The sequence below is a fragment of the Mustelus asterias genome, chromosome 23, assembly GCF_964213995.1.
Source record: "Mustelus asterias chromosome 23, sMusAst1.hap1.1, whole genome shotgun sequence".
Classification (NCBI taxonomy): Eukaryota; Metazoa; Chordata; class Chondrichthyes; order Carcharhiniformes; family Triakidae; genus Mustelus; species Mustelus asterias.
In genome coordinates, this window is record NC_135823.1 from 53,490,048 (window position 1) to 53,515,636 (window position 25,589).

General features: G+C 40.1%; 1 protein-coding gene across 19 annotated transcripts in view; it reads left to right on the plus strand.

Moving 5' to 3' along the window:
- sun1b (Sad1 and UNC84 domain containing 1b) overlaps positions 1–25,589 on the plus strand; it is a 65,410-nt gene that overhangs the window by 11,722 nt on the left and 28,099 nt on the right. For 5 of the 19 annotated variants that reach the window (XM_078240656.1, XM_078240661.1, XM_078240663.1 and 2 more), the window contains 4 exons: positions 19,266–19,466; positions 21,069–21,274; positions 23,752–23,781; positions 23,886–24,080. In XM_078240656.1, coding sequence (XP_078096782.1) covers positions 19,339–19,466; positions 21,069–21,274; positions 23,752–23,781; positions 23,886–24,080 — 559 coding nt within the window. In that variant the 5' untranslated portion in view covers positions 19,266–19,338. Of the gene's footprint in view, positions 1–701; positions 1,063–11,172; positions 11,264–12,161; positions 12,318–19,265; positions 19,467–21,068; positions 21,275–23,751; positions 23,782–23,885; positions 24,081–25,589 lie in introns of those variants that run through there. The other 14 variants (XM_078240643.1, XM_078240648.1, XM_078240650.1 and 11 more) reach the window with 7 other exon arrangements.

Consider the following 25,589-nt stretch of genomic DNA (forward strand, 5'->3'; position numbering starts at 1 on the left):
TTTGTTATATGGGACCTAATCTTGTGTACACAAATCCCAAGTGATATCTTTGGATAAACCAATGAAGAAAACACTTGATTGTTCTCCTTATGGAACAGTGTATCTTTTAAAATTCTGTATACTGTGAAGAAAATGGGTAAAATGTTTAATTTCCAGCATGAAGGCAAGCATGTCTTAATTCCTATTTAAAAGTTGGAAGAAAACAAACCAAAGCATCACCAACTCTATCCTACAAAATCTTTGTTTAAGTACCCAGTAAAAGTTTTGTTTACAATATATTGCATATTTAAATTAAATATCAGACATTCGACAATAATTTTTTTTGGTGTCATTGATGTAGAAAACCATTCTGACTCAGTTCAATTAGATGTTAAATTACCATTTTAAATATATTTTTTAAAACTATTCTCAGGTGTATAAGTTCCTGGTGCTGTTATCTAAATGTGGAGATGCCGGCGTTGGACTGGGGTGAACACAGGAAGAAGTCTCACAACACCAGCCTGGTGTTGTGAGACTTCTTGCTGTTATCTAATCCATTAATATAATCACCATGTCTAGAAAAGACATATTAGGACTGTTGGCAGTTAAGTGGTTAATGTTCTCAGTGCAGTAAGTGCTATAATCCTGTTCCTGCTTTTCCTTCTCTCCCTTTCTTCCCCCCCTCATTCAGATCAGCCTACTGCAGTAGGTTGAAAGCTGAAAGAGTTAATTGCCTTTTCAGTTGGCTGAAGTGCAGCTGCAGTGGCCAATAGCTTTAAAGGTTGTTCCTGACTGGCAGCGTTAGTAGGTGGACCAGATTCGTAATCCTTCATGCTTTGTGGAAACAGGGAAGCCATTTTGGAATACTGTGTTGTTGACTAAGAAAACGTCGGCAAGTTTTGGAAGTTTACCTGCTATAAGCTGTCGTTAATCACTCTTTAAAACGGTGGAATACAGGAATGCAAAGACATCCCTGTGTCTAAAGATGTAGAGCAGATCTGTGAACGTAGGATACTTGGATTTGCTGCCTTGGTGGATTTGCATCAGGAGGTTATACTGACAGATTCTGTGAATGCTGCATGGGCAAGTCATTTTGATGAAAGCAGACTTGCTATAGTTTACGTAGTGCTTAAATATTTTTACATGCTCAGAATTCAATAAGTTAATGACAAATTTAATATTTGTAATTTGCTCATGTTATAGGCCTAACCTGATTTATACTTGCTGGTTGCTGCTTGGTGTAGTTGACGAATGTGCCTAACTACAAAGTTCTAGCTCTGCATGAATACATTTTAATTTGTCTTCTCTGTTAATGTTTGGCTTCAATGTAGTTAATTTGTTGTGCACATTTTGTTTGTTATTTCACTGTATATGGGTGTACTGTGTTCAGCCTGTTAACCTACTTTTAACATTTGACCTCGCTTGATGATTTGGATGAAAGTAGGGTTAAAATTTATTCTTGACTGTGTATTTGGCTGGAGAAACCTTTAGTGATTGAGGGATTTTAAGGAAACATTGTTCAACCTGTGTAAAATAGCAACAGGAACCTTCAGGCAATTCAGAGCGTGGGAATATGGTGAAGGATGCTGCCCTGGATCATGGCAGTAAAGCTGATTTGAAAATATTTGTTAGATTTGTGATGGTTTTTCCATTTAATTAGGTGTAAAATGTGTCCTATTTATTTTTAGAATGCATGTTAATGTCAGGCTTTTTAAGGACAATAATATAACATTTCTATTCAAGTCCAGTGAGTTGAATTTCTGAAACAGTCTGGCAATTTCCAATTTTATTCTGATTCTAAGTCTGCTCAAGGTTTTTTTTGCTATTTGCTTAACACTAAACGGGAGTAAAATTAACTAACGCATTACGTAATTGTTGCATTTATAAACGTTTATCAGCCGTCCCAGCTTTCCTGTTCATTGCTCGTATATCAGCATTGGGATTTGATCAAGCAATGGCATGTGCTGTGATAGTTCTGATAAACTATTTCCTGCCATCAATACTAGGATAGAGGCATTTTGAGATATCGGAAAAACACTGATACGTCCGAGAGATCAAGTAATCTACCGCTTGAGATGCTGATATTCATTTTATAAATATGGTTCTAATATTGTAAATAACTTTTTAAAGAAAGTCCGTCTTCAAAGAGAATGCAGTTGAGCTCTGAATACTGCCAAATGCAAACAATTAATGATATAACTTATTGTGGGGTAAAATGCAATTGTTAGATTTAAACCTCTCTCTCTCTCTTCACACTCTTTCACCCCCCCCCCCCCCCTTCCCCGGGGTTCTTATTCGTGCTCTGCTCGTGTTCCAGTTCTGAATGGGGTGGCACAGTTAGCACGATTGCCTCACGACACCAGGGACCTGGGTTCAATTCCTGGCTCGGGTCACTTTCTGTGTGGAGTTTGCATGTACTCCCTGTGTCCTCTGGTTTCCTCACAGTCCAAAGATGTGCGGGTTAGGTGGTTTGGCCATGCTGAATTGCCCCTTACTGTCAGGGGGACTAAATGGGGTTATTGGGTGGGACCTGGGTGGGATTGTGGTTGGTAAAACTTGATGGGCCAAATGGCCTCCTCCTGCACTGTAGGGATTGTATGATTCTTCTATCAATTGTTAAAATGGATTAAAATGACTCACTCTGATTATTTACTTTGGAGGGAAACCTCTGGCTGAAACTGGGAACTGCAGCAATTGAAGATGGAATTTTCATCTGTCTGACTGTGGCACTGCCTGGTTGTCCACTACTAATTTCCCAAATTAATCTGGAATCTCATGGAATAAAGTGGGCAAAGAACTTTGCATTTTTATTTTCCTTTGAGCATTTTGATACCAAAATATTGGAGTTGGGGAGGAATTACCCAATCTCTTAATTAGTATGAAACAAAAATTGAGTTTGCTGGAAAAACTTAACAAGTCTGGCAGCATCTGTAGGGAGAGAAAAGCAAAGTTCACGTTTTGAGCCTGTTTGACTCTTTATTGGAGAGGGAAAGTGTTGCATACTATACTGTAGCTGGGAGAGATTGCAGCAAAGATGTAGCAAACTTAAGAACAAGAGATAGATGGCCTGGTGGGAGTTTTTGCATGGAGATTAAAAATGTATAGGTTTTTAAAACAAAAAGGGGTTAAGATGGAGAAATGGTCACAGTCTAAAATTGTTAAACTCGATGTTGAGTCTTTAGGGCTGTTATGTGCCTAATCGGAAGAGATGTAGCTTCTCCAGCTTGCGTTGGGCTTCACTGCAGCATTGTAGCAGACCTAGGATGGAAATGTGGGCATGAGAGCAAGGTGCTGAGTTTAAAATGGCAAGCAATGGAAAGGTTGGAGTCATGCTTGCAGGATAGAATCATAGAATCCCTACAGTGCAGAAGGAGGCCCTTCGGCACATCAAGTCTACACCGAGAACAATTCCACCCAGACCCTATTCCCGCAACCCCACACGTTTACCCTGCTAGTCCCCCTGCCATTAATGAGGCGATTTGGCAAGGCCAATCAACCTAACCCACACATCTTTGGATTGTGGGAGGAAACCCACACCGGGAGAATGTGCAAACTCCTCACAGTCACCCAAGGCTCGAATTGAACCCGGGTCCCTGGTGTCGTGGGGCAGTAGTGCTAACCATTATACCCGGACGAGCACTCAGATCCTGCGTGGATTAGCTGGCAGGGGTATTCGCAGACATCTTCAACCCCACTCTACAACAATTTGAGGTCCCTACCTGCTTCAATGGCCTCCTTCTGCACTGTAGGGATTCTATCCTGCAAGCATGACTCCAACCTTTCCATTGCTTGCCATTTTAACTCAGCACCTTGCTCTCGTGCCCACATTTCCATCCTAGGCCTGTTACAGTACCAAAGAAAAGTCAAGCAGCATGCCTTAAAGACTATCATCAGGTGGCTCTGACACCCATCATTATGGAGTGCTTCGAAAGGTTAGTCATGGCACGAATCAATTCCAACCTCCCGGACTGCCTGGATCCACTACAGTTCGCCTAACGCCGCAACAGGTCCACAGCAGACGCCATCTCCCCTGGCCCTGGAACACCTAGATAACAAAGACACCTATGTCAGACTCCTATTTCAGACTCCTATTTATTGACTACTGCTCAGCCTTCAACACCACTATTCCTACGAAACTCATTTCCAAACTCTGTGGCCTGGGCCTCGGCTCCTTCCTCTGCAACTAGATCCTGAACTTCCTAACCCACAGACCACAATCAGTAAGGATAGGCAACAACACCTCCTCCACGATCATCCTCAATACTGGTGCCCCACAAGGCTGTGTTCTCAGCCCCCTACTATACTCTCACACCTATGACTGTGTGGCCAAATTCCCCTCCAACTCTATTTTAAAATTTGCTGACGACACCACCGTAGTGGGTTGGATGTCAAACAATGATGAGACACAGGACGGGAATGAGAGAGAATGTGATGCAGTGACAATCTCTCCCTCAATGTTAGAAAAACAAAAGAGATTGTCATCGACTTCAGGAAGCGTAAAGGAGAACATGTCGGGGTCAAGAGCTTCAAGTTTTTAGGTGTCCAGATCACCAGCAACCTGTCCTGGTCCCCCCCCCATGCCAACACTATAGTGCAGAAAGCCCACCAACGCCTCTACTTTCTCAGAAGGCTAAGGAAATTTGGCATGCCAGCTATGACTGGGAAGCTACAACTGGACGGCACGGTAGCACAGTGGTTAGCACTGTTGCTTCACAGCTCCAGGGACCTGGGTTCGAATCCCGGCTTGGGTCACTGTTTATGTGGAGTTTGCACATTCTCCCTGTGTCTGTGTGGGTTTCCTCTGGTTGCACCGGTTTCCTCCCACAGTCCAAAGATGTGCAGGCTAGGTTGATTGGCCATTCTAAATTGCCCTTAGTGTCCCAGGATGCATAGGTTAGAGGGATTAGTGGGTAAATATGTGGGGATATGGGGATAAGACCTGGGTTGGATTGTGGTTGGTGCAGACCCGATGGGCCGAATGGCCTCTTTCTGCACTGTAGGGTTCTATGATTTCTATGACTCTCTCTAACTTTTACAGATGCACCATAGAAAGCATTCTTTCTGGTTGTATCACAGCTTGGTATGGCTTCTGCTCTGCCTAAGGTCATAAGAAACTACAAAAGGTCGTGAATGTAGCCCATCACACAAACCAGCCTCCTATCTATTGACTCTTTCCTCACTTCGTGCTGCCTCGTCAAAGCAGCCAGCATAATCAAGGGCCCCACGCACCCTGGACATTCTCTCTTCCATCTTCAATCGGGAAAAAGATACAGAAGTCTGAGCTCACGTATCAACCGACTCAACAGCTTCTTTTCTGCTGCCATCAGACTCTTGAATGGACCTACCTTGCTTTAAGTTGATCTTTCTCTACACCCTAGCTATGATTGTAACACTACATTCTGCACTCTCTCTTTTCCTTCTCTATGAATGGTATGCTTTGTCTATACAGCGTGCAAGAAACAGTACTTTTCACTGTATACTAATAATGTGACAATAATGGATCAAATCAAAATCACCGTGCCACCCTCTTGAAACGATGCTTTGACAGGCGAGCAGAAGAGACACAGTACCCTCCCCCCTGATTATTTTTCTGGATTTTGCCCCCACACCCATCCCCTCCCCTCAGCCTTCTTCAGCTGTACCACTAGATATAACTGGGCAGTGCATGTGTTTTGCACACTCCATGCACTTGTCTCCCAAAATGGCAGTCACCGTTTTATGTACGTCCTGGGACTTTGATTTTCAAGCAAATCCGACAACCGCCCAGTGGTAGTGGTAGGTTCCTTTCAGGCAACATTGGCCAGATTGGGAGCAAGAATAAGATGGTGAGTTTTTCCCACCTGATATTCAGGGTGCTACTGCCCCACCTGTGATTGTGCAGCTAAAATTTAAGTTTAAGATTATTCATTAGTGTCACAAGTAAGCTTACATTAACACTGCAATGAAGTTACTGTGAAAATCCCCTAGCTGCAGGTAGTTATCAGTTGTTATGCAAACCAAAACTTGTGAACTACGTCAGACCAGGTAATATCATAACATTGGCTAATGGAAAACAGTCAATACAGTCAGCATGGGAGCTCAGTTTGCCAAAAGGCTGCACTGTACAACAGAATTTTCCACAATCTAATAATTGCTTTCATAAATTGGATTATTTTATCAGTACGAGCGAATGTGTTCCCAAAATAGCCACCCAATTTGCGTTTAGTCTCCCCAATGTAGAAACGACCGCATTGGAAACGGGGAATACAGTAGACCAAATTGAAGGAGGGGGCAAGTGAAAAGCTCCTTAACCTGAAAGGAGTGTTTGGAGCCTTGAATGTTGAGGAGGCACCTTCTGCAATTGCAAGGGAAAGGTGCTGTGAGAAAGGGATGTTAATGAGTCAGTTTTGCTTTTTTCCAAAAGTATACTTTATTCATAAATTTTTTACAACTACACTACAGAACATTTCAAATTGAATAGGGCAAACCGTGCAATAAAATTCACCTTTTTTAATGTAATATATTCCACTCTGAGGTGCCTCAGCACTCTTGATATTTGTCAGACACACAGCCCCGGGACCAAGCATTTCAAATCGATTATCACTGAAAGAGCAATAGCATTCAACTTTTTTCTGTACAAGTTGTACTCTTCGAGGTGCCTTCATACAAGCCATGGGATGATGGCATGCTGCCAGGATGGATGTGCTGCTAACAGCCGGAGCATGGGGGCTGGTCAGTTAGGAGTGGGAGGGCATGTGATGAAACCTCAAACTCCATTTTGGTCAAGATTGATGATCCTGTTGGAAGGGCCTTCCCCCAGAAATGACACAAATTGCTGCAGAATATCTGTTTGTGCTCCAGTGGTATAAAGTTGAAATCTATTTGCAGATTCATCATCTTAGCTGTGGAATTGTGCTCTTGGGGCAGAGTGTGAGTGGGGTGGGGGGGGGGGGGGGGCGGAGATGGGTATGCTGGTGAATAGAGGGAACAAAAACATTCAAGGTTCTTAAACTATAAAGGAAAGTACTTTATTCCCTGGCCATTTGGTACACAGAGCATGCTTATGTCATTAACAGTAAATTAAACTTGCCTGATGGAATATATTATTTCCAGTGATAAACTTTCACTGCTCAAATTCATATTAGATATTCTGCTTGCAAGCTAAAGTTTGTATTAATTTTACAATTTTTTGGAGAGAAATTTGATCCTTCTGAAATTGGGAAGAATGTTAATTCTAACTATTTGTTGGTGTGAAGTTATATTGCCTTTCTATAGTGGAAACTGTGAAGATGCAAATTTGGTAGATTTAGTCTTAAACGCGAGTACAGTTTAAGATAAAGCTGTTCGGCTCTGGTCTCGGTTAAACACGTGTTAATTGCCCTTGTCATTCGTGCTTTCAGCTGAGATTTTCTATCCAGCTTAATAAATTTAATTCAAATACAGTTTCTGGTAGGAGTGAATGGTTTTACATCTGCCATTTTGGAAGTCAGATTATAAAAGGATTGAAATAGAAGCTGTATCTGATGGTCTAGTTTTATTTTGAAAGCAGTGTGTGGGTGGGGGAGAGCAGGATTCCTAATAGAAATTTAATTTGAGCATATATATGTAATCACTGCTGGCCAGTGAAATCATGTGCTGCCACTATCATTACAGCAATGTTTTCTTTGGGTGTGTCTGATTTGAAAACATCCTCAGAGGAGTGCATTCTTGCACCGTGTGTCTTATAAAGTGGTTTCGAGCCATTGGGTTTGACGATAGTAGCTGGTGAGAATGATTGTCACGTGAAGGAGTGTATTTTTTTATTTGAATTTTGGAGTTCGTGATAGATAAATAGTTGGTTGAATCAGGAGTGGAGGATTTGGACTGGATAATATTAAGCCTGGTTCAGATGGGATTTCCCTAAACATTACATCAAAATGAATATTATTTTCCAGTCCTTCAAGCAATGTTGTACATATTGGCGGGAGGGTAATAAATTATTTTGTATCCTAATGCAGTTAAATTCCATTAAATTAAAGCTGGTAATTTTACACCCTTGGGAATAGACAGAATGTTGCATGTCACAATCTAGGACACACTCCTTCACCTTTTTTGTTACTTTTTTGAGTCTTAAGCAAGTTTAATACTTAACAATTCATGACTTCAGGACAACATCCAGATGCACAGGAGAGCATAGACACAAGGTGCTGTTCTGCAGCAACACAAGGTCAACTCAACCACTGGCTGTCCTTTTAAGTGAGAGGAGGCACAAACTCTCAAACAGTCCTTTGTCCCTGGTCTCCGCTATCCTGCTGTGATGTATATTTACTTCTGAATACTTTCTTTCAGAATTTTAGGTTGTGGTCACTTCTAACCCATCGCAGGTTTTGTGGTAGCTGATTCAGTTCCAGCTTTAACTGCTGTAAACCTAAAAGCTGGAACTCTGATTTTTTTTAAAAAAGGATTTTCGTGGTGCTCTCAAATTAAATCTTTTCTGCATCACACCTCTCCAGATTTCATTTGAAGGGCAATTGCAAGCTGGAAGACATTCGGGATTGCGTCAGCTTGCATTTACATAGCACCTTAATGTACAAATATACCATGAGGTGCTTCAGCAGTGTAAGCCACAATTGTATGATGGCAGGACTAAATAAGAATGTAGTACAGAAGCTTGTGGGGTTTGGGAGCTGGAGGGGTTTGGGAAAGTGATTCCAGAATTGGGCTGTGTGGTTTAAAAGGCACAGTTGTCCATAATGGGATGAAGGGAGGGGGCTTCTACAAAAAGCCACCGCTAGAAGAAGGAAAAACTTGAGGGGTGGGGGAAGAATGATCAGACTGCTGGAGCTCTGACTTGGGCAGTGGTGAGGACTTGAAGGACTTTGCGCAAGTTTGACTTTTAAATTGGAAACATTGGAATGCTGCGGGAAGTGTAAGCTAGAGATGGATGAGTTGAGCAACCTGGAGTGTCCGAATGAGTGACAGGTGGGAGGGTGAGGCAGGAGAGCTTTGAAATAGTGATGTCTGGCTCTGACGAAGATATGGAAGAGAGCTTCACCAGAAGATTGGCTGAGGCAGGGATAATGTTATTGAGGTGAAAGTAGGCCAGTGGATGAGATTGGAAACTCGGCATGAGGTTGAGTAGGTTGCAAACAGCTGGGATGAAGCTGAAATGGAAACGGGAATTAATCTGTGGCATGGGTAGAGTGAGTTTGTGGCAGAAATTGTGCCTCCAAGATTAAACAAGGGCTGGGGGAGGTGATGCAAAAATGTGGAAGCTGGCTGTTTTTAATGGCGATAGGTTGGAGGCAGCATGTAGATGAGGATGGGGTAGGATAGATCCTTGGGGAAGACTGGAGGTAATGTTTGATGAAGCCATTACTGGAGATATTCTGATTATAGTTTGCCTTCACTTAGTTCCAATCTACTCCTTCAATCAGCACTGATCCCCATGGGTTTTCTGTGTGGCGGGTGTTCTGGTTTACGTAGTATATTTATTTACAGGTGATGGTCAGATTGTCAGCAGCAGTTTGTTTTTGATTCCATGAGAAACACATGCACACAAGGGACCAGCTTTCAGATATTCAACACATTGCTGTTGCACGAATCAATAGATGCATGAGAGCAACCCAGATTTATCTGCAATAAGGGTAACAGAAAATGCTCTAAATACACAGCAGGTCATATCATCTTTGGAGATAGGGTCAGAGATCATCAACCTGAAACGTTAACTATCATCAGAACTGGGAAAAGTTAGGGATGTGGCCGGAGAGAAGCAGGGGTAGGTGATTGTTTCACTATTGACTTATTCTTGCCTCGAAGAAGTTATTTCAGAAATTAGTCTTGGTTGTTGAAAGGTTATGCTGGGGTTGGATGGAGTATTTACAAGACACAGATGTTCTGTGGTTATGAAAGGATTTCATGTGATCTAGGAGTTATGCGGTCCTTAAAGCATCAGCACTTGCCTTGCTTTAATTCTTATTTTTGCTATTGTACAATGGTGTTGATTCAGAATGTTTTTAGAGTCAACAGCCGAGCATAAAACTAAACCCGAATTATGTAAGCACTATTTTACTTAGTCGTGTTGGAGATAATGAAAGGAGTAAATAAGTTGCTTCGTTGCCCATCACAATAGCAGGGTAAACTGATTGGCCCCTCCATACAGCAGAATTTTTTATAATTTGGATTCTGCTGAAGGTTCAGAGTGTAAAATAACAATAACTGTACTTACAAGTGGCCATTTCCTTTTGAGTTATAGAACCTCAGAAAGACTAATAACTGCAAGAAGTGTCCATAAAAGCAGCAATGCTTTCGGCTTGGAAAATTCCTCGAGGTCTGTTGACCATTTCCCTATTTTAGAATAACAAAACTGTCAACTGCCACAGATGGGTTTTAAGCCTGGGCCATGATTGGACTTAATTTGAATGGACTTTTTTGATTAGAATTAAAAAGAAGAATCATGAGATTAAGCCAACCTTATCAGAGGCCACATTGGAGAATTTTCCCAACAATCAGCAGTCAAAGTCCTGAGGGCCACAACCTGTGTTTACTTTTTAACCACCTGTAAAACTTGGAAACAGCATAATCAACTACATAAAGGATAACCATGCTATCATTGTATAAAAGATTTTGAGTTTAGTGGCAAATATATTGCTCCAAGTTAAAAGCAGAACTTTGATCAACTGAAATCCCTTGAGTTTTGGAATTCTTGGGCTGTCTGTTTCTAGTTCCTATGGACCATGGACTTCAGTTGACAAAACTGATGTAGGTTGACCTACCAAATGTGTGCTTTATTGAGGTGCAATATGCTTCACACTACAAATAGTGAACTCTAGTTGTCAAGATTCCCCATATCTTTAACTTTTTAGAGGAGTTAACTGTTCTTATTCTGCAACCTGAACCAATTTTTGTCTTGTAAATAACACATTCTAATCTTACTGCCTAGCTACAGAGGAAAGCTTCAAAAATTAGGATTGTACAGTACGATTGTGTCCAAATTGGACTCATGGCAAAAGATGCAAAACACTCCTAAATCTTTCAGCCATCCAGACCCCAGCTTATCCACACCAATATTCCTAAAAATATTGGCAATGTAGTAATTTAGCCAGACATTTTACCATTTTGATTAATCAGGCAAACAGGTTGAACACAAGTGGATTTTTATGTATTAGTAAACTGAAATGTACATGGTTTTGTGTTGTTTGGAAGTATTGCATCATGTTATTATTCACCTTGCAGTAGAACAATTGAGCATGGATTTTTCCCGACTACACACATATGCTCCTCCTCAATATGTGCCAGAGAACACTGGCTATACCTATGCACTCAGGTGAGATTCTTCCAGCTAAGGTGCATGGTGTTTGCTGTAAATGGTCTGGAACTATGCTTCATTCGAATTGAATGTTTAATAGTTACTTAAATGATCACAAATGTTGTATTCTAGAGAATGAGTGCGATACTGACTTGTGATTGGAGTATTCAATCAACAAACTGGAATGTTCAAAATTGTTGATGATTGTAAATATTTTCCTAACTCGACAATAGAAAAAACATTTTAACCATTCTTCCTGTTCTGCAACTTTAACTAATTTTTTGTTTTAAAAGAGCATATTTTAATCTTACTGCCTAGCTACAGCGGAAAGCTTCATAAAGTAGAGAATTGGGATTGCACAGTGCAGTTGTGTCCAAGTTGGACTGGATTAGCTAAATATAGGTCCATGCATTGAACATCTCTATAATAGAAAAATGAGCATCCAAATGCTAGCCTAAATGCATCTGTTTGGAGTGTACTTGTTGCTTCACTGTTAACATTGCTTACATGTTTTTTGCCTCCAAGACCTGTTTCTGGTAATCAGTCTTCAAGAAGAGTGTGTGAGAACCAACACATGCTTGATTTTGTAACTTGAACTGACCTTGAGTTCTTGATCACCATTGTTCCTTCTTGCCTCTCTTGTAAATCCCACTTGCCTCTATTTTTCTGATTTGAACTCCTCATTTGCTTTATGTTTGTGTAACAAAAGTTGGTACATCATTGAATGTACTGCTTGGCCAGATTTCTCTTGATTTTTGTATTAATTATTTTATATCTGCAGGCTGAGAATTATACCTGTAAAAATGTTAACTTGCCATCTGCACAGTGTGTAAGCGGTTTTCTCTGCCGTTTTTGAGATTGATATTTGTTTATTTTCATTACCACATTATACTGACTACTTTAATCCTTTTTCAAGATTTTGGCCGTCATGAGTTTCAGTAATTGGCATTATATCTGTGTAAGGATCCTCTACCCTGATTATCGTATCTTAAACTTCACCAGTTGTTTGTTCAGTCTCTCCTAACTCTGCATTCGTTGACTTGAGCAATGCAAGTTACAGAATCTGGGATGGGTAAGCACATTCGGAAACAAATGCCAGAAGCCTGTTAACACAAACACTGCTTTATGTTTCGGGTTATTGCTTTTGGTCAAGAGTGAAGAGACCTGGCAAGAGTATCCCAGTTGTCTTGAGAGTGCTTATGGTCTGCATGTTTACAAAAAGATAGCAGCTGTCATTTCTCCTTTGGATTTGTGCTTCTAATGTTGCACCTAACACTGTCAATATTTGTTTAGTGTGGGGAGAATGAAGACAGGCAGATGCACGTCACAAGTGTATGAGAGTTAATGGAGAAAGCAGACAGTCGTGTATTCAGAAAAGCCTTTGAGCTGATAATTAGCTTTTAAAATAGTAATCCTACAGGGCGAGACTAGGATTTCTGGCGGGTTAAAGATTTACACAAGAACCACTGTCCTCGATTCAAAATTTGAACAGTGAATTGCATTGTTTCCATTTGTATTGCCATGGTGAATCTAAAACTCCGTTACACAGGAAGGCGGCAAATCAGCCTTCAGTTTCAAATACTATTGCTATCCTTTTTAGTAAAATGTTTGAAGTGATACAAGGAAGTGGAAATAGTGCGACAACTCTAAGTCATTATTGCAAACTGCTTGTATAGTGGAGAAACTAATATGTGACCCGGAAATAGTTGAGTCAATGACACTGGGTAAAGAGTCAGTAAAGGTTCTCTCCCATGTATTGAAATCAGTTATCTTTGCAAAATCCACTGTCCTAATGTACAAATGCATTTCAAGCTCATTTATTTTCTAAACAGTATCTTTGTAGGCCACTTAAATACTTCCCTTTTTTTAGCACAACCGACAAAACACACTTTGCCACTGTATTTCTGATGAATATCTAATTCATAGTTCATATATATATCATAAGTAAATAGTTTAACATATCAATTGAGACTTATAAGAATGTTAACAGTTTCAACTTTATTGGTAGTTGTGTGTTCTAGAATTCCTGCCTTAAAACCCTTCACCTCACTACCTGGTACTCTTTTAAGTCCCTGCTTAAAATGCACCTCACAGATAGGCTCCTGATCATCCTGCCCAATAGTTAACATACAAATGGTTGAGGAATATTTATTTCTTGTTGCTTATGGGGGTTCAAATCCCACACCAAGCTTTGAACACCAATATTGTGATCCGGAGTTGTCCAACATATGGTCTCCGAGCCACAATCCTGACCACTAAGCCTCTCCGTCCTACCCACTGACTCGCTGTTCAAAATACAGGTAAGCCCAATGAGATTTGCAGTGTGCTGCTCCTTTAATCATTGTTTCTCTCCCACATTTGCTGCTGATAGGGGGTGAATGACCATGGTGCATTCTTGTTCTCTCTCGTCCTCCCGTGCAGGCAGTGCATTCCCTAAAGGAGTGCATGGGTCAAGGTGGTGGCACGTTCCGAGTGGCCACAAGGTACAGCAATTGCAACAACAGCACCCACCTGGGGCGGCTGGAGTTTCTAACAGGGCAGAATGAGGAAGCATGTCTTGGCATCTACACAGCCATCCTGAATTCCTCCGTGGCAGTAAAATGTCTAAAAGCCTTGTGGCTCAGGCACAGGGGGTGCCGGGGGGTGTGTGTGTGTCAGTGATACCTGCTTGTGTCCCCACCTTAGTATGACGCCGCTGATAACTCGCAGTATGTCACTAGAGGCACATATCAGGTCAGTGTTAGTTAAACCCAATTCCTTGGTAAGCTAAAAGGCAAAGAAGGTTTTATTGGTTAGCTCTGCTGCTGCCAAATTTGCATGGATAGCACGCAAAACAATACTTTTCACTATCTCAGTACATGTGACGACAATAAATCAAAGCTTCTTTCTGGCTGCCATCAGACTTTTCAATGGACCCACTTTATATTAAGTTGATCTTTCTCTACCTATGACTAACACTATATTCTGCACCCTCCTTTCCTTCTGCCCTATGTACCCTATGAATGGTATGCTCTGCCTGTAGAATGTGCAAGAAACAATACTTTTCACTATCCCAATGTAAGCGACAATGAATCAAATCAAATAAAAGGTTAGACAGTGATGTGATTTGACTTTTTGATGCATTTCAGTGGCCACATGTGGTCCCATCGTTCCATTCAAAAGATGAGGTGGGCTAAAATATTCCTGTCACCATCACTACCAAAACAGATCAAGTGAAATGAATGAGTCATTTATTCCATTATTGTTTGTTGGATTTGATACAAATTAGCTGTTGCATTTAACTACCAAACAATCTTAACTAAATTTGACATCCTTTTTTTAACATTTTTTTACTCCATTCTTAAAGTTACAAAACCAATGCTCAGAATGGACCAGACAAATCCAAATCCATTCCTTGCTTCCTCCAAAAATCACTTGATCTTAGCCAAAAGGCCAAGAAGTTTGAGACAAAATTAACAGTCACTTGGACAAACCTGATTACTTGAGGAAAGGCGGCATGGATTTTGTTTGAGGGCAACTCACTGACTTGCTTGAATTTTTTGAGGTGACGTAAGGGTGTTAATGTGGGTAATGTAGTTGATACTCTGTACATGGACTTTGAAAAGGCATTTGATAAAGTGCCACATATCAGGGTTATCATTAAGTGCGGAGCCCACGGAATAAAAAAGGGCAGTAGCAGCACGGATACAAAATTCAGAGTAACTGGAAACTCTAATGATGAACGGTTGTTGTTTAGACTGGAGGAAGTTGTACAGTGGGGCTTCCTAGGGGTCTGTGTTACAACCTTTACTAAAATATAATGACTCAACTAGGGAGAACATGGCACATTTTCAAAATCTGCAGAGCACAAAACTTGTCCATCCATTGTGTAAATGGCAGATGAAATTTTAATGCAGAGAAGTATGAAATGATTCACACTTTTGATAGAATGAGGAGAGGCAAATTCTAAAGGGATTGTAGGAGCAAAGCAATAATTTGAAGGTGACAGGACAGGTTGAGAAAGCGGTCAATAAAGGCATATGGGATCCTGAGCTTTTTAAGTTGGGGCATAAGAGAACAAAAGCAGGGAAGCCATGGTAAACCCATATAAAATGCTGATTTGACCTCAACTGGAGTATTGTGTCCAGCTCAGGGCAGCAGACCTGAGGAATAATGTAAACGCATTGGAGAAGATGCAGAAAAGTTTCAAAAGAATGCTTGCAGGCGTTGAGTTTCAGTTATGAAGATGGATTAGAGAAAGCAAGGCTGTTCTCTTTGGAGGTTCAGCGGAGATTTGATAGAGCTGCTCAAAATCGAGGGGTCTGAGCAGAGTAGATGGGGACAAGCTGTTCCTGTCGGAAGGATTGAGAACCAGATGTCACTGATTTTATGGTGATCCAGACGACATGAGAGGTGCTGTATACATGAAAGGGCTGTTAAGGGTGGGTAAGAAATGCTGGCCTTTCCAAAAAGGCTCACATCCCATGACAAAAAAAAGACTATTAATTCTTGCTGCTGAGTCTTGAAGTGGTTAGTGATTACGTTTGAGAATGTTTATTAATGACTAAGTAAACTAAGATTTTCTGGTCACCAGACCCAGGTTTGTTAGTGCACTAAGTCATTTCTTGCTTTTTCAACCCATTGTGAAGGATTACAGTTGGACAATGCTATATGAGGACCATATTAAGTACAGGAAGAATAAAAAGTTTGTGAAAAATAAATAATACTTGAATATATTGTATTGTCCCTAGGATACACAGTAAGGGCTCCAGTCTTGGAGCAAAATGCAGTTATGTAAAAGCAGAGAGGAAATGAGATTTGCAGAATTTGCATTTATTTGGGTTAATTTGGTGTTAGATCAGGCATTTTATTTCAATTGGAAACTGCCTGTTGGATGAAATTTCTTCTAATTCGAGTACTGCATATTAATTAATGCTATAAATGGATACATGTTCATTAATTGTATTTAATTTGTAGGCATTATTTGCTACTTTTGTTTCCTCCTTTCCAGTTCTGTGGTTGGTTGGCTAGCCTTCCATTGAGGTACAGTTAGTTGGCTGCCACTTGTCGATTTTTTTTTAAGTGAAAGCCTTGGCTGGTAGCTGGGCCAGCAGTTAATTTCTGTCCTCCTTATGGTGGGCTTTATTTTGATTTCTGCATTACTAATCCTGCAGTTTTTTTTTTTCTTCGAATCTGTTCACCAGTGATATGTCTTTTCATGTGTTTTGTTCCTACACTTGCTCTATTTTGAATTACTGTCTTGTAGAAACATGGTGCAGAAACAAGTGAGGGGTTCTGAAAAATTGAGTAAGTGAAAATAGGAAATAAAAATAGAATAAGATTGTTCAGTAGTAAGGGAAGAAAAGCTGCATCATCTTGTACTGTGAAGGACAGCAGGTAAACTTAATCTGGAATTTATACTGCTTGCTCACAATCTATAATGTGTCTTTTTGCTAAGTGGAATTGTGTTCCATTATCTGCTTATTCTCTGTTTTTAGTTTGAGATCTTCAATGAAACACCTCGCACACCTTAGTGCCCCTCTGCTAATTGAATAACTTGTGTGAAGTGACATTTAAATAATTTGTGGACCTGATTGAAGAAGACAAAGCAGCTTGTGAATTACATGCAAATTGGTTTGAGTTTTTATTGATTCACAGAAAAACCCATGTGGTATTCTGTTCATTTGTGTAGTGGTGAAGTGATGTTTAAAATGGGAGCAGCAAATGAGCTACGATTTGAGTGGCTTTTCAGGTTTCTGTAGATATTGCAGAAATTGTTGTAAAATGAGCTCTCCGGTTTTGGGTTGGAGACTTAATGTTTCAGATGGTTTGTCAGCAATCAGTTATGTTGTTGAAATATGATGGAATGTGCAGTTCAGTTGTAACACCACTTAACGAAATTTATTTAAATTTTGCTATGTGTTTGTTTTGTAATTTTAACGATTTGAATCTAGTTGTGTGACAGCAGCATGTAGAACCTTTTCAGAAACTGCAGCTTCTATAAGATAAACAGTTTTGTACAGAATTGTTACTGTTTGTTATTGGTCTAGGGGGTCACAGTTATGTGTAAGCAGGTACTGCTAACAAGGTAGCTTGCACACATACATAGGACTACTTTCCCTAGTTAATTTTGAATGTTCCCATTGTACAGCTGAGAGCTGTCTCAAAATACTGTAAAAAGGGCTATGCTTCATCTGATAAAATGCCATGATAAATGACATTTCAGAGTAAAATTAGTGAAGTGCCAAACTTGTTTTTTAAAAAAAGGTTTAAAATAAATTTCTACTGTAAGATCTCGCAGCAGTTGGGCAAATCAAAAAAAATTCACCCAAAAAGCTGCTGAGGCTAGATCACTTGAAGATTCCAAATTGAGATTAATATGTTTTTGTTAAAGAAACAAGGGTTACGGACCCAAGGTGGTTGGATTATGATATGTGTCGGCTATTGACAGGCTCGTGGGGCTGAATGAGGGAGCTGCCCCAATGATCTTCCTATGCCCCACCTGTATTGCAGTTAGTTCAGTCCTTGTTGTGGAGTTCTGTCATTTTGGCATTGCTGCAAGGTGGAAGCAGCCTTCGAGAGATTCTCAAATGATTTCATAACCACAAAAGATTGTATCCAAAACATTTAAACTTTATAAGGGAGCTCTTACAAAACTGAAGCGATCCTCAGCTGTTTTAGCCAGTTGGTGTTCAGTTCGTATGTTGTTTCTACTCATGGCTCAATTCAGTGCATTGTACCCTTGCATTGTTTGGCACGAGCACAAATCTGCCCTTCTCCTCCCCACCAACACTGAATAGAATTGATGCTGCCGTCTGTAATCCCCCTTGCATGAAAGGGCATCTTGTTCTGCTTGAGTTTCATTGGGATGAATTTGGAGGCCAGGCTAATGAAACCTGCTGTGACTTTTTCTCAAGTCTCTCTCCTTTTTACCATCACTGTCAACTATCTATAATGTTTTGCATTTTTGTATATGCACAAAACAGTCTTAATCAACAGCATTTAAATCGTTAATAGGCATGCACTGCTGAATTTAGAATATTGGATGCACACAATAGAAAAAACACAACTTTTTAAAAGCGCCTTAATTTTCCATTCAATATACATTTTATATTCTCTTCCTGATTTGTATAATTTTTGAGTAGAATGTGTCAGTCTTGGTGATTTGAATTTTTATTTTTCATGTACAACATACCTTTTCTGTTTTCCGCTGCTGCATTTTTGTCTTTCTCTTGCTCCCCCAACCTAGAAAAGTGTTTTGAACCTTTGCAAACGTTCCATGACAGTCATTTTTCTGGGCATTGGATGGTTCTAAGTTGGTTCTAAGTCTCCTCCCATCCGGCATAATGTTTTGCATCCCTCTTGGTTTTCTCTGGAGTGAAGTCAAAATGCTTTCCCAGAAAAATAAATCAAGACATGTGAATTTAAATGACTCTTAAGCACCCCCTCTCCAAGCAGTTAGCTGTAGAACACGTTTAGGAAAGACTTAAAAATAGTTTTTCAACTTGCCTGTCAGTTGAGTGGAGGGAGGAACTTGAGGTAGAAAAAAATAATTGAAGTAACTGTTCTGTGCTAAAACGTTTGAATATTTTGAAACACATCTGGATTTATAAACCTTAAAAGATGAATATTGTAAGGAGGATGACTTTATTAAAAGTCTCTGATTATTGTTGATGATCTTTGCTAATCAAACCACACTTTCTTTTGTAATGGTGCTTTAACACTGAATCTTGCATACTCTTGAAACTGGAATTTTTGCATCAGTAATTTTGATCATCTATAAAATGTGAAGACTAAACAGAACTACCAGATTGTGTTTTTAAACTTTTGGTAGTTGATTTGATAAAAGATTACTATGTCCAAATTACCTCAACCTGCATGTTATGTATTGCATGATTTTAGTGGAAACTGCATTAATGACTGATTAACAATGCGCAAATTCTTTAAAACTGAAACCAGAGCATGAACAAATTCCTTAGTATTAATGTTTAATTGCTAAATGCATGTGTGAAATGTTCACATACGGTATGTTTTATTACAGTTCCAGCTACTCTACAGAGGCAGTGGATTTTGAAAGCACACATCAGCTGCATCCAGTATACGACTCACCAAGAATGTCACGACGCAGATTGCGTCCTGTTAGCACTGAGTTTTATACCACTGAGAGTGTGCACAATGAGAGCATTGGGAGCAACCATTCTTTTACAGGAAGCCTCTTGTCCTATAAGGAATCTATATCCAGGTAAGCCTGTTTATTTATTAGGAAAGGGGGACAGTGATCAGGCTTGGGCTGATAATTGGTACGAATGTTACCTGTCACTTAAGTGCCAGGCAATGACCATTTCCAACAAGAGAGAATCTAACCATTTCCCCATGACTTTAAATGGCATTGCCAACGCTGATTCCCTCACCATCCTCGGGTTACCAGTTCTATAGTGAATAACTCATCGCTTGATTCCTCAAAGCCTGTCCACCATCTGCAAGGCAAAAGTCAGGAGTGTGATGGATAACACCCAGGAAGCTTGGCACCATTCAAGTCAAAGCAGCCAGCCTGGAACTCACTAACAGCTTTATGGGTGTACCTACATTACACGCACCGCAACAGTTGAGGAACTTAACCCATCCACCACCTTAAAGATTATCCTCCACTATCTCGCAATGTGCAACATCTACAAGATATACTGCAGCAACTTTCCAAGGCTCCTTTAGCAGCACTTTCCAAACTTGCGACCTCATCGCCTAGAAAGATAAGGGCAACAGATATTTGGAAACGCCATCACCTACAAGTTCCCCTTCAAGTCGCACACCATCCTGACTCGGAATTATGTCAACATTCCTTCGCCATCGCTGGGTCAAACCCTGGAACTCTAACAGCTTTGTGGGTGTACCTACGTTACATGCGCAGCAACAGTTGAGAAAGTTAGCTCATCATCATCTCACGAGCAATTGGAGATGGAGATAAATGTTGGTAGCAACACTCGTATCTGAAAAACTATTTAATAAAAAAACATAATGATGCTAAGCAGATTTCTTCACCAAAAGTCCTTTTGAAGATTTATTCTTTCTCTTTGACTTTTTCTTACTACTTTTCCTCCTCTACCCCAAAACCAAAAATAGACCTGCTAATTGAATCAGATCACTTCAGATTAGTAGATATGATTCAATCCTTTGGTTTTCCTCAAGCAGCTGAGATAAAAAGAAAATTCTGACTTTGAAACAGAAAATGTTAAAGCACAAAAACAGTAACTTTAAGGCAGAGACTCTTCATCAGAAAGTATGTGGTACAGATGTTCCTTACACCTGATACTGACTTACACAATCCTCCAGCCGAGGGTAGGGAAGTGGAGCTGATTTGATTGCAAATGTCACTTAAAAACAGAATGTGTGCACGTTTCTGGAAAGGTTGAATGCACTATTTTGGGGCCACTTAGAGACACTATCAATGTAATTTGTGCTTTTTAACTGCTACTGAAATATATGCAAAATTAGACTAAGATTATGAATTGTGTATGTTTGCATAACATCAAATTGTGAGGTTACCAATGGAAACAAACATTACCAATGGAAATGTTTAGTTATTGTGGGGTTTTCCCCTTCTTTGAAGTTTTAAGTTGACTAGAGATAGTTAGGAAATCTGGTTCAAGACCTCTGTTCTTTCTTTGGTTTGGTTTCCAGATGTGTGAAGGCAGCCTTGGGAGTTGACTTATTCTCCTTTGCTTGGTGTTTTTGTGTAATTGGGATCTTGCATACTAGTTTGCCTGAACTCTAATGTACTGTGACACTGTGCTATTGTGCAAAACATGAACATTTGCTGGAGATATTTTGATATAGCTTTCTCTTCCAGAAGTACAAAACAGCAGCAACAACAAAAACACAAAAGTTCAAGCAAAGAAATTGTTTCTGTGTCACATACTCCAAGGAAATCCATGGTTGAGTCCTCGGTTTCCAGTCACAGCAGTATCCTCAGCTATGGGACAGACACATCGATGATGTCCACCGTACTGGATGAGTCTTCGATTCGAGAAAAAACAGAATTGGGTCATTTCTGGGGTAAGCAGGACAAAGAGTAAGCTGTTAAATTAGATATAACTACCTTCTGATTAGTACTTTAAATTTCTGACTAGTAAAACATTGAAGAACTAAATAACTAACTTGAGCAATTTATTTTCCTATTGAAGGTTGTGTTGGAGACTTAATGTTTGGAAACAAATCTGATCTACATACGATGCTTAATATTTTTAGATTTATCAACCAAGTTTTCAGTCACAGTATCTGTTCTCAATAGGGTAATGCTGATGTACTTTTATCTGGAAATCCTTCCTTTTAAAGAACATTTCAGAGATGACTCACACTTTTCTTTGCCTTTTACTGTAACGTCTCCTATTCCTTCAACCAGGAGATGTTTCAGAAACTACCTCTTTACTCTAATCACAACCCTCGTTAGAATCTTTCTCCATGATCCTCTAGAATGAGTGCTTAATACAAAGTCCAACATTTCATATGCTGCATTACTAATAGAATTTTGTGATACTGTGATTTCCCCTTTTCACTCTTGTTGGCAATGCTTTTCGAGTTCATCTTGTGAAATATCTGCTTCTAGCACTCCAGCACTGTAGCATTCCAGCAGCGGGCTTGAAAATTGTCTGATGGTCATAACTTGCTTACACCGGGTGCATGGTGTTTCTGAGCTTTGCTAGGAGCATTTCGAGTTTTTTTAAATAGGAGCTTGGTGTGTTTAAAATCCAATTTTGGATTGGTAAAATCTGTGTTTGCCTTCACTGGCAATAACTAACCATTGGCTTAGCAGGTAAAATTTAAACTCATTTTCTCTTTAAATGCATTCAGGCATTTTTTGCTCTGAGTGAGCAAAATGTCTTTTGAATGAGGAAAATGTTCCCTTAAACATAATATCAAGTATGAATTTGGTGTTGACCAAACTCTGGGTTGGTTGGCACACGAGTCTCGGAAATTAACTATATGTTTGTGTAAAACAATAAAAGACTCAACATTATATCTATTGTAAACAAAATGCTCACTTTGGAGTCCGTTAGCACGAGGAGTATCACAAGCATTAACAAACGAAACGCGCAGTTTGGAGATGTTATCTTAGAACCACCAACACGTTCTTTTAGGAAACCACTTCAACCGCAGAAAGGGAAGTAAGGGTGAAACAAAACTGCTTTAAAACTTTGTGTGCTGTTGAAACAAAACAGTCCATGGGGAACAAATTTCAAATTGATCTCGGCAGGTCTGTGCTTCCACCAACATATTCGAGTTTGCACAGAACCCTGCGTTTAAATTCAATCCAGCGAATACTTCTGTTTTGAAGTACGGCCACAAAAGTACGTGAGCATTGCCTTTCAAATGAAGGGATACTGTTTATTTTCTGAAGCAAAAAGAGAGGAAATGATTTGAAACACACCTCTGTTCCAGAGTGTGGAAAGGTCTAGAAAGCAGTTATTATTACTCTCGTGCTTTTATGTCCTGTGTCTGTTTCTTTGAATAAAACTCAACTTTTGAAACTGGATATGAAATGTAGTCTAATCCTGAACCTTAGTTATATTATTTTATTGTGTTCTCCCAAATGTGGTCCAATACATTTGAGGTTAGTGTACCTAAGTTTCCATCAGAAACTTGGTTGTAATAAGTGAAATGTATTTAGCAGTTGCAAATCTTTGAAATGCCTTTTTTTTTGTATTAATCATTCTTCAAACATGCTAAATGCACTGTCCAGCATAGAATTGTTTTACAGACATAAGTAAGTCCCACATTAGATTCTTCTATCTCTACTGAGTTAATAAAGGGTATTACAACTGATTTTAATACTTGAATTGAAGGATGAAAAATTAGCTTTGGTTTTGGCTACTAATAGCTATTCATTGACCTCTGCTGGAAGGTGGGTGCATGTGGCTGATGAGAACTAGTTGAGGTTACCTTGTGGTTGAATGGCCTTCTGCAATTTGCTGCTTAAACTCCTTTAAAGGACAGCTTGGGAAGAGGTGTGAAAGGATTGATGATGCTTATGAAATTGTGCCCTGCATAAGCTCAGGAAATGATGGGGTGTGATAGAATTTACCACAGAGCAATATCGACACAAAACAAATGTGCTCTACTTGTAGCAAAGTTTATTCAATGATTTGTTATTTGCTTCATCATGCAATGGAACAGGATTAGTTGCAGTAAAATGAAATATTTGCATTTATGTAGTGCCTTTCATGACCTTGGGATGCCCCTTGGCACTTTACAGCCAATGAAGAACTCAGTGCTGTTATGTCGGTAGTTGCTTTTTAGTAATAGGTTTTTTTTTTAGCTATTTGAATTCAGTGTTTTATTCAGCATAAAGCAGGTATTGCTGCTGGAACTGGAGTGAACCCTCCCTTTGTTTGAGTATTTGACCTGAAGTAACTGTGCTGAAGGACACTTGCTTTCCTTCAGTCCATTGGCACTAAAGTTGTTCGAGATAAATTGGTTAAATACAGTGCACTTGAGCATGATGGAAAAGTATTGTTTTGTTTTTTGTTTTGCAGGTCTAGATGATGATGACGGAGATAACAAAGGTAAAGAAATTTTCAGCTGTTACGACTCACTTGACATTAAAATACTACACCTAATTTCTTTAGTTAGTGTAAAAAAATCCAAGCCCTCCTTCTTTGTAATTTAGGAGGAAATACAACTTTGATCCAAGCGAATGGGGACATAGTAACAGGAGAAATGCAGACGGCCATGTTCAATGGTTATACCTGTAATGACTGCAGCATTCTCTCTGAACGAAAAGACGTTCTGACTGCATACTGTGCTTCCCATGCACCCTCTTCAACCGTGTACTCCAGGAGCAAAAACAAAAAAGACAAGTCAAGTAAGTGACTGGTATGTTTGTAGCATAACCAGGTAAATATGAATACACTACTTGGGTAAAACTTAGCCGTGTAAATTTGTGGCTACAGGACTCCACGGTTATTGGTATGACAGTTCAGTTGGGGATCTCACTTGAAATGCACTTGCAGACACTGCATGAAGATAGGTTCAGCTTCTCTGTGATTACCGCTGCCCTGTCTAGTAAAATAGACTTGTAATCATTTAGACACGACTCCGAACTGGCTCGAATATTATGTCTGATTCCGGGCACCATGCTTTAGGGGTAACACGTGAAGGCTTTGAAGAGGGCACAGAAGAGATTTACCACATTGACCCCAAGGAATAGGGAGTACAGATATGGGGACAGATTGGAGAAACTGGTGTGTTACTTTTTAGGGCAGTGAATGCAAGAAGAGATTTGGAAGTATTTAAAATTATGAAGGGTTTCCATAGAAATAGTAGATGACAAAAGAGCACAGGTTTAAAGTGATTGTAAAAAGAATCAGCAGCAACATGAGGATGAAAACTTATTTATGCAATGTGTTTGTGCAATGCACTGCCTGATAGGCTGGTGGATAAATATTGAATAGTAGCTTTCAAAAGGGAATTGGATAAACACTTGAAGGAGGAAAGAATTGTAGACTTACTGGGAAAGAGTGGTAGGGTGGGACTAGCTCTTCGAAAGAGCTGGCTCATACTTTGGGCTGAATAGCCACCTTCTGTGCAGGGGTGGTGAATCCCACTGCCAGGTTTCTCCAGCAGTGGGGTTCACCACTCCTGTTGCTGAAAATTTTGCTGTTAAACCTGCTCCCGTTTTGGTGGGTTGCACCAATTTCAGGGGGCAGGGGATACTGCTGGGACTATTTCCAGAGACCAGGAAAAGGGGGCCCATGAAGGAGGCGACCCCAACTTGTGCTCAATTCCTGCATGAGGCACAAGCATACTTAATTGGCTGCTTAAGGGCCTCAATTGGTTTGAGGATGCATGTCCTGCTCGATGCCTGGCTTGCCACCCATTAAATAATGGCCAAGTCCAAAGCGTGGAGATGCCAGCATTGGACTGGGGTATGCACAGTAAGAAGTCTCAGCCCCAGGTTAAAGTCCAACAAGTTTATTTGGTAGCACAAGCCACAAGCTTTCGGAGCACTGCCCCTTCATCAGGTGAGTGGGAGTTGTGTTCACAAACAGGACATGTATAGGCACAAACTCAATTTAGTTTGTACCTACATATGCCCTGTTTGTGAACACAACTCCCACTCACCTGATGAGGGGGCAGTGCTCCGAAAGCTTGTGGCTTGTGCTACCAAATAAGCTCAGGGTGACAGCAAAGGCACCCCAGGAGTTTTATAGGCTTCCCTTGCTTGCAAACCTGCCCACCTGCTGTAAAATTCTGCCCTGTAGTTCTCTCCCATGATTTTGTAAAAAACAAAATCTTATTTGAGTGAAATACCAAAAAACCACAGACTCAGTCATTCTTTTTTCAGTTCATTCATGGGATTTGGGCATCGCTA